Here is a 14,243-nt window from a genome sequence, read left to right on the forward strand (position 1 = left end):
CCAAATTACATGTCTGTGTTTGAAGCAGTTGCTAATTTTAGACCTGATTTTACTCCACCTACAATGCATGAATTGAGAACTTGGATACTCAAAGATGAGGTTGTTACAATCAATAAGATGTTAGCGGAGCATAAAAAAACATGGAGTAAATATGGGTGCTCGGTTATATCAGACAATTGGACAAATGAAAAAAGTAGAACTTTGATTAATTTTCTTGTGAATAGTCTAGCTGAGACTTTTTTCTTAAATTTGTGGATGCTTCTAATGCTATAAAAAGTGGTGATTTACTATTCACTTATTTGGATGACATGATTGAGAAAGTTGGAAGTGTAAATTATAATAGATAATGGGTCAAACTATGTGAATGCAGGTAAAAAAATAATAGAGAAAATATAACATATTTATTGGACACCATGTGCCGCACATTGTATTGACCTAATGTTAGACGACATTGAAAAGTTGAAGATTCACGAGAACACACTTGTAAAAGTAAAATAAGTTGTAAAATTCATTTATGGGCACACACGAGTTCTAGGTTTGTTGATATCTTTTATAAAGGAGAGGGAACTTGTTCGTCCAGCTATCACATCATTTCTTATGGCATATTTGACCCTTCAAAGCATTTACAAGCAGAAGCTACCACATTAGGCAATGTTCTCCTGAGAATCACGGTGTTCTAGTCAATGGGAAAAGTAGATGACATGTATAAAAGTTCAAGCTGTTATTTTCTTTGATCCACATTTTTGTAGTCATCTTGCTTATTGTATCAAAAGTGTTGTGTCACTTGTAAATGTTCAAAGAGAGGTTGACCCAGAAAAAATGCCAGTCATGGGTTATATTTATGAGTTAATAGATTCAGCAAAAGAAAAAAATTGTTTTTAATTGTGGGCATAATGAAAAGAAGTTTGGACCTATTTGGTGGAAAATTGATGCAAGATGAAAAATCTAACTTCATAGACCACTACATGCAGTTGTTTATTATTTAAATCCTCAATTTCACTTTGAGGATAATATTTCTAACAATAATGAGGTAAAAGAAGGGTTAATTGCTTGTATAGAAAGAATGTTGGACTATGAAGATCGTTTTAGAGATGATATTTAATTAGGCTTGTATGATAACTCACGAGGAGACTTTGAGAGTTAAGTTGCTATGGATTCAGGACAGTTGAGATCTCGTGCTGATTGGTGGATGAGATTTGGTGGGAAAACACTTGAGTTAACGAATTTTCTAATTCAAGTTCTTAGCCTCACATGTAGTTCATCATGTTGTGAAAGAAATTAGAGAGCTTTTGAATTAGTAATAATTTTTTTATTTCTTAAATTTTAAAAGTATTACTATTTGTTTTCATAATCACATTTTAAAAATAATATTTTTTTATCTTAGATTTATACCAAGAAGAGGAACAGGTTGGAGCACAAGAGGTTGAATACTCTTGTATTTGTAAGATACAATACTTGATTGAGAGAGAGAAGTATAAGAAGAAAACAAGACTTCAATCAAATACTGATAAATGATATAGATTCTGATGAAGAGTAGACTATTGAGAAAAAAAAATTCAATGCTTTCATAGAAACCTTCTTGGATAAATGAAGAACAGGTTTTTGATGCTGATGTAATCAGAAATACGCTCACGACAAATGCAAATAAACAATCACAAATTATTACACAAGGAAGAAATGACATTTTTATAACATTCTCACAGGAAAATGAAGATGAATGAAAGAACAAGTTTTATATATACATTTAATTCATTTTTAGACAAATATGCATTCTTATTTTTTTATAGAGAAAAGATCCTAAATATTTACGAATGCTATTTCGCTTGTGTTTTTAATTTAGGTGACAATGATAAGAAGAAATAAATTATGATTGTGTCTGAGATTGAGCATGATGATGACTTCAATGAAGTTGACAATGAATGTAGTGAATATGAAGGACCTAGTTGCGATTTGGACACAACTATTGGTGAAGAAAAAAAAAATTTGATGATGAATTTGAAGAATGAATAAATTTTAAGGATTGAGATCAAATGATCATAAATTTATTTTTTTTATCAAACATGTTTACTTACTTTTATATGTTTCTACTTTTTTTTTGGTGGATTTTTGCTAGTATCTTGAAGACTCGAATCCTGTAAGACTTGTTCTATTTGTGTTTATTTTTTTTATTATGCACATATAGTTTATTTTTTTCCTTAATATTTATATTCCTTTTTTTTTCTAATACTGGGGGCTTACGCCCGATGCCTTGTGGCTTACGCCTCACCCTATAACAGCTAAGAAGCCCCACCCAACACCCACGCCTTTTAATACATTGCTATTGTTGGCTTGCAGTAGAAGACCATTGAGTCACAACTAGAAACTGACTCGTTCTAACTAGCTAGTCCCTTTAACTAGCATTGTTAAATATTTATATAACAAGTGTTGTGGGTTTTTAATCTGGGGATCAAATCTGGAGGATGATTAATAAAATTGTCTTTGATCACCATTGGAGATTTAGACCGTGAAAAGATTAAAATGATTAGGATCTTTAAAATTTGAACCTATGATGCACTAGAAAGACTGCCAATGGTATTGATTCATAGATCACACCGTTTTTTGTTTAATGGAATGGAAGCAAAGAGAAAAGACATCGAGCCTATTCATTATTCAACCTGTTTTTCTCAAAACTTTGACATTGGATTGATGAAAAAATTAAAACTTTGATTAATGTTTTTATGAATAGTCAAACTGTGACTTTTTACTTTAGAAATGTAGATGCTTTTAATGCTGTAAAAGTGGTGAGTTACTATTCACTTATTTTTATGACCTGATGGAGGAAGTGGGGAAATAAATATGGTCTAAATTAAAACAGGTAGTTAGTCAAATTATGTGAATGGGTGTAAAAAGATAATGGAGAAAGACAACGTATTAATTGGGTGGTTATTGAAAAGACAACAAATTAAAAATTAATTATAATTTGTTAGTTAATGTAGAAATTAATTTGAACATTTTTGTTAATATATAGAGAAAATAATAATCAGATTTAATAAAATATTTAATAATAATATTATTATTTATAATAAAATAAATAAAATTAAAGTAGTAAACGCCTCTATATGGGAGAAATTATTCCATACGGAGTACGTACGCAATTCTGCATGCGAACTTCAGTAATGTGCCGCCACGTGGAGGTTATTGTGAGGTTATTGATGTGAAATCACAGAGGTTATTGGGGGGAGGTTAATGCGGGGGTAATATAAGAGTTATTGAAATGAAACCACAAAGGTTATTGGAGTGGAATCACAAATGTTATCTGGGGGTTATTGGGGGTAGGGCTGTCAAAATGCTCGTTGTTCGCGAACAGTTCGTGTTCGGCTCGTCCGGGAGTTCGTGTTCGATTCATTCAATAAACAAATGAGACAAATACAAATATATTTTTTTTTGTTCAGTTTATAAACGAACCAAACACGAACGATCATTTATTTGATCGTGTTCGAATCGTTATTGTTTGAAATATAAAATAATTATAAATAAAAAAAATTATCATATTTTAAAAATTATTATATACTTTAAATTTTTTTCATATTTTAAAAAATTAAATCCTATAAATTATGATTTGATCTTCAGCTTCGTCTCTAAGCTTATATTAAATTATATAATTTTGTATTTATCTTCAGGTTCATCTCTTAGCTTAAATTTTCTTATATTTCTTTTAAATTTATTTAGTTTCATTGAGTGAAGCTAGTTTTTGAGAGTAAAATCTCGCATATTGCCTCTTGATCCGAATTTTTTATGGATTAAATATAATATTATGGTTTTATTGTGAGTTATGCTTCAGCTATTTTGCATGTGTTGTGATTCATATATGTTTAAGCATTATTTCATATAGGTTTAAGCTTTTAAAAGATTTCGAACTATTCAAACAATTCGAACAATACAAATAAATTTGTAAGATTTCAACAAATTCAAATAATTCGAATAATTCAAACAATTTGAGCATTTCAAACATTTCAAACATATTTTAAACAAATCAAATCGAACACGAACAATAACTTCACGAACAATTCCAAACACGAGTCTATTTCAAACACACGTAATTTCAAACGAACAAAACACGAACACGAACACGAGCTATCTTCGTTTGTGTTGGGTTCGTTTACACCCCTAATTGGGGGGTTATTGAGGGTTTATTGCGATGTTATTGGAATTAACGCTTCAATAACTTCCCAATAACCATCTCAAATAACCTCCCTGATTCTAATACGGTTTCACTTTAATTTTTTTTTATGTGAGCCCGATATAACACACATGACGGTATATTATTAGAGTCCGCACGTAGACTTGCGTACGTACTCCATATGAATATATATATATATTTGTCTTTTTACCTATTTGTTACATATTATGTGCCCATACTCATAATTTTGCCAATAATTGAGCGATACATATGTAAATTCTCTTTCTCTGGTGTGTACTGATACATTAGTATTTCTGAGATAATATTATTTTTTTAGCATCACGGTGGGATCATTGCATACGTGACACCCAACTGAGTACTGATATATTAATATTGCTAAGGTAATATATTTTTTTTTCATGGAGAGGGGTTAGTAAGATTTTGCCAATAATTGAGCGATACATATGTAAATTCACTTTCTGTGTACTGATACATTAGTATTTTTGAGGTAATATTTTTTTTTTAACATCAAGTAACGCATTCCTACCCGCGCCACTCCGTTATTTTCATCTTGGTTGTCTAATGGCCCAGTGAAAACGCAAGGAAGAGAGAGCAAGAGATGCCAAGAGCCTTGTTCGTTCTCTCTAGCACTCCAAAGTCTGTCATTTCATGTCCAAAACCTTTCTCCCACGCATCAAGCTGCCCCTTCCCCGCACTCCAAACTCCCCAATACCCATTTCTCGAGCCCGCAAACTCGCCGCCACCATCACTGAAATCCTACAAACTCGCGATACTAATTCTCAATGGGAAGAATCCCTAGAAGATGTCTTTCCCGCCTACGAGGATATCTCATCCATTGTCGCCCACCTTCGCGACGCAGACTCAGCCCTCGCCTTTTTTTCCTGGGCCCGCCTGCACCCCTCCACCGTCATTCCAGACTCTGCGTCGTACTCCGCATTGCTGTGCCTCCTTGCCAGAACTTGTCGCTTCGAAGAATCCCAGCTAGTGCTCGAAACTATGCTAGCGGAAGGAAAGACTCCAACTTGCGAAGCCTTCAGCACACTTGTCGGCTCCTACGCCCGTTCTGGTATGCAAGATAAGGCCTTGAGCGTTTATTACAACATGAAGGAGCAATTGAGCTCTGTGCCATATGTATCCGACTGCAACTTTCTGTTGAATTTACTGGTAGAGCATGGTTGTCTCGTGACTGCACAAGAAGTGTATGATGAAATGCTTAAGACGGATGGTGGAGCGAACAACTTTAGCACGGGCATCATGGTTAAAGGATTGTGCATGCATGGAAGGATGGGCGATGCCAGGAATTTGATGAATGATAGATGGGGGCGAAGCGTTGTTCCAGATGTGGTTTTCTATAACATGTTGATTGATGGGTACAGCAAGTGCGGCAATGTTAGGATGGGTTATTTTCTGTTACGAGAGATGGAATTGAAGGCATTTGTGCCTACAGTGTCTACTTATGGGGCTATAATTAAGGGATTTTGCGGGAAGGGGAATTTTGAGAAGATTGATTGGCTAATGTCGGAAATGAGGACTCGAGGATTAAAGCCAAATGTGTTTATTTATAACAACATCATTGATGCTAGGTGTAAGCATGGTTCAATTCTTGAAGCAAAAGCAGTTTTGAAGCAGATGATTTTGAGTGGTTGTCAACCTGATATTGTAACTTACAACATTCTGATTTCAGGTTATTGTAGGTTTAGGAGGGTTGGCGAGGCTAAGAATCTTCTTAGAGAGGCTATTGGAAGGAGCTTGGTTCCAAATGAGTTCAGCTACACTCCTCTTATTCATGGATATTGTCAGGAAGATAGTGTTGCTTTGGCTTTAAATTTGCTAACTGAGATGATGGAAAGGGGGCATAAGCCTGACTTGGTAACTTTTGGAGCTCTTATTCATGGGCTTGTTCTTGCAGGAGATGTCCATGAGGCATTGGCTATTCGAGAAAAGATGGAAGAAAGAGGAGTGATCCCTGATGCAGCTGTCTATAATGTCTTGATGAATGGTCTTTTTAGGAAGGGCATGGTTTGTTCTGCTCAAAAGTTGCTTTCCGAGATGCTCGATCAGAATGTTATGCTGGATGAGTTTATTTATGCTACATTAATTGATGGCTTTTCTAGGAACGGGGATTTGAAAAATGCTTCAAAGGTCTTTCAGTTAATGGAAGAAAAGGGTATCAGGCATAGCGTTGTTGTCTATAATGCCCTTATCAAAGGTCATTGTAAGGCAGGATTGTTGAATGAAGCTGTCATGTATATCAAAAGAATGAGGCAGGAAGGACATCTGCCAGATGCATTCACGTATACTACATTAATAGATGGCTATGCGAGGCAATACAATATGGATGGGGCTTTAAGGATTTTCGGCGAGATGGTAAAAAACGAGTGCAAACCAAATGTGGTTACTTATTCAGCATTAATTAGTGGATTTTGCAAGAGAGGTGATTTTGATGCTGCCATTTCTCACTTCAGGGAGATGCAATCTCGTGGTATTGTTCCTAATGTTGTAACATATAGCATACTTATCGGCGGTCTTTGTAAAATGGGGAAGGTTGTGAGTGCTGCCTATTTCTTTGAAGAGATGCTGTGCAGTAAATGTTTTCCTAATGATTTTACATTTCGTTATCTAATTAGTGGTCTCATTAGTTGCTGGAAGGATATAAATTTTGTTGTTGAGAGGTGTCAGGGTGTAAAAACTGAGCTCAAAATGATAGATATGTTTAAGAATATGATTTCAGACGGATGGGATCATAGGACTGCTGCATATAATGCTATAATATTCTGCCTTTGCAAACACCAAATGCTTTTGAAGGCATTAGAAGTGCGAGATCACATGATAAAACAAGCCTGCTTTCCGGATTCCATCACAATTCTTCTCCTTCTCCATGTAATTTGTGCACTAGGAAAATCACATCATTGGAAGGACCTTTTGTCTTGTAATTTTGAACAGAAGGAACTTGAGGTTGTGCACAAATACACAAGCCTGTTAGATCAGAACCTAAATGAAGGAAAGTCGTCTGAAGCATCATGCATTTTGCAATCATTGCTTGAAGAGCAGCGGTGCTTTCCAGAGTTGAACTGCAGAATTACTGCTGCTTAAAATACATTTATTACAGAAGGGGCAATGAGTTGGCTTTCTTTTAGAAGTGAGGTTCTTTGCAGAACATTATTAGGAGTTTGAGATATAGTTGGTGGATGGAGAGCATATCTATGAGAATTTTAGCCTGTAAGTGCAGAACAGTTCAGAAAGGCTGGACAGGATTAGAAAGAGGGGAGAATGTGTAAGAAGTGATACATGAGATGCTGGTGTGGCTTTTCTTATACCCAATGGCATTCAATTTCTTCACACGTATGCAAGATATTTGGGCTTCGAGACAAGAGCTAAGTGTATGTATTTTCTATTTTTGTTTCATATCTGTTGTAAATTTGTTTGAAAGATATATTTATGTTATTATACTTTTGTTTCTTTTCTTATCTCTGTTAACCAACATTTCAGCATGGCTCAATATCTAGTGCGGAAATTTTATGTAAGTAGTACGAAATATACTAGGTCAAGAGTCTAGGCTATTGTATGAAATAAATTGAGTAAATGGTGAATTAATACATTGCTAACAGATACAAGGAAGACAACAATTAGTAGGTTTGTTGAGTTGGGATGGAAACTTGGGCTTCAATTGGTTGACAATCAAAATCACACCACAGAAAAATGATCAAACTGATTTGAGAAATCCGGAACAAAATATCGAATAGAAACACAACAAAGTAATCTAAAAAAAACACACCCAAGATTTAGCGTGAAAAAACTCGATTACTGAAAGAAAACTATGGAGCCGCACCACACCAAAAATCTCACTATGAAAGGAGAAATATAAAGAAATTTACACCACTTGGATGTTCTCTTTACATCACTAAAACCTACAACAACTCAGTTCGAAATCCTCTCTTGATCGCGCAAGAAAAATCACACGCTTAGAAATACCTCTTAAACTTCCCGCTCAACACGAGTAGTTCGAGAATTCTCTGCATTCGAGAGATTCACAAGAAAAAGTTCCATCGCTCCGAATGGAGGGTTTAAGAATTGAATAAGGAGATAACTGCCTTTGGCGTAATCATGCTGCTTCTCAGCGTAATTATTCTAACCGTTTTGTTCCAGAACCTGCAATCGAAAAAGCCACGACGCAGGTACTCCACTACTTAGCGCGATCATGCCGTCCGACGTAGCTACGCCCAATATTGGCGTGGCTACGCCAGTCTTGTGGCACAGGGGCACCATTTTTGCAACACTAGGTTTTCTTTGTCTCTGTCGTGGTTGCTGTTTCATCCTAAATAAATCAGACTCTTCCCTCAACATGTTGCGTGCTGAAAAATTTATGGCGTTAGAATAATAGATTAATATTTTAGTGTTGCACGAAAATGCAACATATACAGAGATAAAAGAAATATTGAAATAGGGTTTAGAATCTATAGAATCTGGCCTAATCAAAACAATCTATTATAAATTTCAGGTTACAGAGTTTCACTCTTTAGGTTTAGAATATTTGATTACAGAATTTTGAACGAGTTTGAAGATTAAGCGAATCAATCACAAGTCTGTAATTTAGAAACCAAGAAAATAGTTGAGCAACAACAACCACTATGGTGTTCGACAATGATTGCTGGTTTTTGCTAGCTTCGAGTTTTCTTCAAGAATGTGAAATTAGCTTTTCGCGCACTCATTCCCCCACCATTTTAAAATGCAATTCTATTTATATAGTTGTGGGACGGTTTTTGTGGTAGATTTAATAAAATTTTGAAAAGATTCAATTTGACTGTAAGCATAATTAATTTTGAGATCATTTGACTTTTTAAATATTGCTCAAATCTTCTAATCTTAAATTAATATTTTCTTCAAAAAACTCAAATGTATGCATTAAATCACTTTTAGTGTCCTTGGGTTCACATTATCGAGATGTTCAATTTAGCTATAAATTCGCTAAAATTGATGGATGAATGATCTTGAATTTAATTCCAAAAGTCTTCTTTATCCAATTTGCATCTAGATTTGTGCCTGATCAACTAAATTTTTTTGGTGACATATCAAGGTTCAAACACCTTTCCTTGGTGTTGTAGTCGGTGAACTTACTGAGCAGGTTGGCTGGCTTCCTTTATTTTCTGCTTTGATTAGCCTTCCCTGTACAGGAAATTGTGAGTGTATTTTTACTGCGGGCTTTGCCTGTTTGAAACTGAGAAATTGAGAGGGAGAGAGAAAAAAGATAGGTATTGGGTGAAGAAAGGTATTGAAGTGGAATCACTCTCTTTTGATTTCTACTTGAAATTAACATCCCAAAATCTTCATCTATCCAGAGTGCACTTCAGTAATCCTTATTCTAATTTTTTTATAGCACTCAAATTATCTCTAGGCATCCTTGTAGTAGCCAGCTATTGCTAAGGTAGTGGAGTAATTGATGGAGTAAGTTTGGGTAGTCTCTTTAATCATCTCCATCTTAATTTCTCCCTCCCTCCATCGCTAGCTTCTTATTGAATTTCATTAGCTATTTTAGCACCTCGTTAAATCATATTTGCTATTACATCAAATGAAAAAATATAAATGGTTCTCTTTCATATGCTTAAAATTTTGGCTTGAAAATCACCGGATTATTAGACCAAGCTTTGTAACATCTTTGGTCTCTTTGGCCTATGCTCTCTCAAAATGGCGCTAAAGGTCATGGTTTGATTGAGGTCATGTGATTTGTGGTTCCTATTTGTCTTAGTAACTTCAAGCATTGTTGAGTATGGCTCAATAATGGGTGACTTTCATGTAGGCTTCGCATAATTTTGTGAGCTCTTGCTTCATGATATTTGATGACGTGAAAAGGTCTTGCTTTGAGAGGGAGTGATGGCTAACATGGAGAGTTTTCGCATGATCACATGAGAGTATTGAGTTTAGTCCCAAATCTACGAGTGAAAGAAGTGTTGGCATTGAAATATTAAGTATTTGGCCTTCTTTAATAGGCTTAAGCTTTTTGAGTAATAAATGAGTTTGACTACTTATGTATTAAACCAAACTTTGGTCTTACTTTACTTTCTGACACTTTAACGTGTTAATTGACATTATACTGCACCACAACTTCGCGGTTCACACTGCCTAGCCTCGTTGTGCCTTGCTCTTTAGGGCTGACATATCTGTCAAGCTTTGTGCCTTGTTCTTTAGGGTTGGCCACCTTTTCTAAATTTAGTCAGGTTTTGTTTCTCATGCAATAAATCAGATTCTTGCAGGAAATCAGATATTTATGGATCCTGTTAATCTTATTTGAATGCTATAGTAATTTATATTTTTTTCTTTAACCTAGAATTTTGAATGTTCTCCAATCTATACAAGCAATTAGAGTGTTACATGGATGAAGCCAGATGATGCAGGAAATCGGATTTTGAATGTTCTCCAATCTATACAAGCAGGAAATCAGCTGGAAGAGTGCATGGTTTTTCATCTAAAGTCATTTTCGTAGAACAATAATTTGCATTAATATAACACTGACGTTGCTGGTCCCAAGCTCAGATGTGAAAAGTAGAGGGTTGTGTTTGGTAGTCGACAACCAACTTAAAACTTGTCGAAATAAAATCATGACATGAATCCTTTTGAATATTGTGTAAGTGCTAGGACGTCCCATGGAAGCGACGTGTTGTATGTCTTGAATACAATGAAAAGTGTGTAAGGGTCGCTACACCGGCCTCCCGGGTGTAGTGTCAAATAAGCAAGGGTTCTCACATTATGGACAAATGCGAGTAAAGAAGTTAGTTTATGAAAATAATGAAACTAATATTAGGATAGGATCTTGGAATATAGATACTCAATATAGAGAATATAGATACTCTCAATGGTAAATTAATAGAATTAGTTGATATTATGATGTATAAAAAGATTAATATCTTATGTATTCAAGAAACTAAATGAGTTGGAGAAAAGTCTACGAAAATTGATAATTTAGGTTTTAAACTTTGTTATTCTGGAAAGAGTTGCTCTAAAAATGGGGTAGGTGTAACTATAGATAAGAGTTGTAAAAATTAATTTGTAAAAATTAATAGAGTTAGAGATAAAATTATAGCTCTTAAGATTATTATTGATATTAAGATTTTAGAAGTGCTTGTGCTTCTCAAGTAGGTTTAGATATAGAAAAATTTTTATTTGAGGATTTAAATGGACATTTCGGTAGAGTGGTAGAAGATTTCAGAAATATTCATGGTGGCTATAGCTTTGGAGTAACTAATGAAGAAGGTAGAACCACTTTAGATTTTGCTTTAACGTGTGATTTTGTTATTATTAATACTTTATTTAAGAAAAGAGATGAACATCTTATGAGAAGAAAAAATCGTCGAGATTATAAAGATTGCAAGGTCATTCCAAGTCAGGATTTAAGTACCCAAAATCGATTATTAGTTATAGATTTTAAGATGAATAGTTGTGAATTAAAAAATATTGGGACTTATCATCATAAAATTAAATGAGAGAACCTAAAAGACGCAAATAAAATTATTTTTATGAGTAAAATTCAAGATTTCAAAATTTGCGTTGTTTATGAACAAGTGAATGCTATGTGAGATAAAGTAACAAACACTATTAAACAAGTACCAAAAGATGTACTTGGAGAATCAAAAGAAAAAGTCTCTATAAATAAAAATTGTTGGTGGTGGAATAATAACATGCAAGAAAATATAAAATATAAAAAGTTATTTTATAAAAATTGATTTAAATGTAAAAGCTTAGAGAACTCGAAAAAAAATCAAATGGCTCGCAAGGAGTCTAAAAGAACAATCCGTGATGCTAAAAATTCTGCTTTCAGTGGTCCTTATAACCGATTAAATACTAAGGAGGGTGAAAATTATATGTATAAACTAGCCAAACAAAGAGAAAAGAAAAGTAAAGATTTAACTCAAGTAAAGTGCATTAAAGATAAAATTCAAAAAATATTTTTCTTAGATAAGGTATTCAATATAGGTGGGTGAGTTATTTTAATAAATTTTTTGATAAAATTTCTGAAAATACGATCGAACTTAGTGATCTTAATATCGTTAATAATAATAAAAAGTTTCATTTTTACCGTCACATTAGTAAAAAAGTTGAGGAGGCTTTAAAGAAAACCAATGGTGGAAAGTTTGTAGGACCTGATGATATTCCAATTTTGAAGTGTGGAAATTTTTAGGAGATTTGGGAGTTTCTTGGCTTACTAAACTCTTTAATATTATTTTAAAAAATAAAAAAGATGTCTGAGGAGTGGATGAAGAGTATTTTGGTCCCATTTTTAAGAATAAAGGGGTTGCACAAGAGTGCGCAAATTATTAAGGAATTAAGTTGACGTGTCATACTTTAAAATTACGGGAGAGTGTAATTGAACATAGATTAAGATGTATTACAGAGATTTCTCATAAGCAATTTGGATTTATGTCGGGCAGGTCTACTATGGAAGCTATACATTTATTGAGAGGTTTGAAGGAGAAGTTAAAAAATAATAAGGAGAATCTACATTGGATTTTTATTGATTTAGAAAAACCTTACGATAAGGTTCCAAGAGATATCCTTTGGAGAGTTCTTGAGAAGAAATGTGTTGATATGACTGATATTTAAGTCATTAAAGATATGTATACTAGAGGTGTTTCTTGTGTTCGAATTGAATGAGGATTGACCAATTATTTTCATATTTCTGTTGGATTACATCAGGGATCGGCTTCAAGCCCATATCTTTCTGCTTTAGTTATGGATGGTCTTATTGGACATTTACAGGAGTGTTGACCTCATTTTTGAGGTCTTCTTTTCCCTTCTCTAGATACCCTAGGATCTAGCTTTAAGATCTCTGTTTTGACTCTTTTAGAGGACTAGACTGGGACTCACCCCCCTTTAGAAATTCAAGCCATTTTTTTACTCTTTGTAGTTTCATATGAACGGTTTTAGATCCTCAATATTCAATTGAGTCGATCGAAAAGCCGACATATTGAAACTTAAATTGGACTCCTATAGAAATTTGAAAGACATAGGTGAACCCCACTACGTTCGACGTCTGATTTTCTGCCGCAAGCAGTTTATTTGACTATGGTTGTCGTTTAGGCGAGGACCGATCATCAATCGCTCGTTAAACGGCTCCGGTTGGGTCAAAATAATTTCATTTGTCGTGCCACGCGCGAATCGAAGTTAATTTGGCGCGATCGTCGACGAATTTATCCAGATGATTCCGGATGACGAAACGGACTGCGCCGTCGTGTCCGGAATGTCGATTTTAGCTAGGGAGGACACCCATTTTGTTGGGGTGCTGCACATGAACGAATTGCACAAAATTTGATTTTTTTTTTTTTTAAGTTTTAAAATCCCTAAAATAAAAAAAATAAAAAAATAATCTCAAGCCTTTTTTTTTCACGCTTGCATTCCTTGCCCTAGCCGAAATTTCTTTCTCCTCTCCTCTCTTGACTCCTCTCTTAACCGAATCTTGAGGGTTTCTTGCCAGTCTTCCGGTCATCTTCCCCCTTTCGGAGCCCTCGTCGCCGATGGCTTCGCCGGTAGCTTGTCTCTAACGGATTTTTCCAAGTCTGATAACCTTCCTATTTTGAATCTCGTTGGGATTTTTACTCTTGATGGATGATTCTCCTCACCGTCCGATGCTCACCGCCGGTGAACCATTCTCTCATCTCTACCTAAATACCCCTTCGAGAGAAAGATTTAAGAGAGATTTTTTTTTCAGTCAGTAACTTCTGGGAGAGTTTCGCTGCTAGGATATTTTTTTGAATTTGTTCATTAAGAAAGAACTTCGGGCTGGCATTTCGTTTGGACGGTTTGGAGATTTCTTTCGATTCAAATTTTCTTTTGCTGCTTGTTCTCTTTAAGGTTTACAATTTCTGTGAGTAAAATTTCTCTCCTCCATGACTTTCTTCTTTAGTTATTAATGCGATATTTACCTTCATGAAGGAAGCTGTAGCTAGCTTATTCTTTACTATATGGTTGGATCTTTTGCGATTGCAACTGAATTTTCTTTGCTTTATTCTATAAAATTGCAGTCATATTGGAGAACCATCTAGACAGTTTTCTCATGTTCACACATATATATATG

At 34.6% G+C, this 14,243-nt stretch overlaps 1 protein-coding gene across 2 annotated transcripts in view; it reads left to right on the forward strand.

Annotated features, from left to right (window-relative positions):
* The first annotated feature begins 4,713 nt into the window (after positions 1–4,713).
* Positions 4,714–14,243, forward strand: part of LOC110027849 (pentatricopeptide repeat-containing protein At1g52620) — a 16,150-nt gene continuing 6,620 nt past the window's right edge. For both annotated transcript variants that reach the window (XM_020729460.1, XM_020729461.1), the window contains exon 1: positions 4,714–7,560. In XM_020729460.1, coding sequence (XP_020585119.1) covers positions 4,829–7,273 — 2,445 coding nt within the window. In that variant the 5' untranslated portion in view covers positions 4,714–4,828 and the 3' untranslated portion in view covers positions 7,274–7,560. The remainder of the gene's footprint in view (positions 7,561–14,243) is intronic.

This window comes from Phalaenopsis equestris, unplaced genomic scaffold (genome assembly GCF_001263595.1).
Source record: "Phalaenopsis equestris unplaced genomic scaffold, ASM126359v1 Scaffold000455, whole genome shotgun sequence".
NCBI lineage: Eukaryota > Viridiplantae > Streptophyta > Magnoliopsida > Asparagales > Orchidaceae > Phalaenopsis > Phalaenopsis equestris.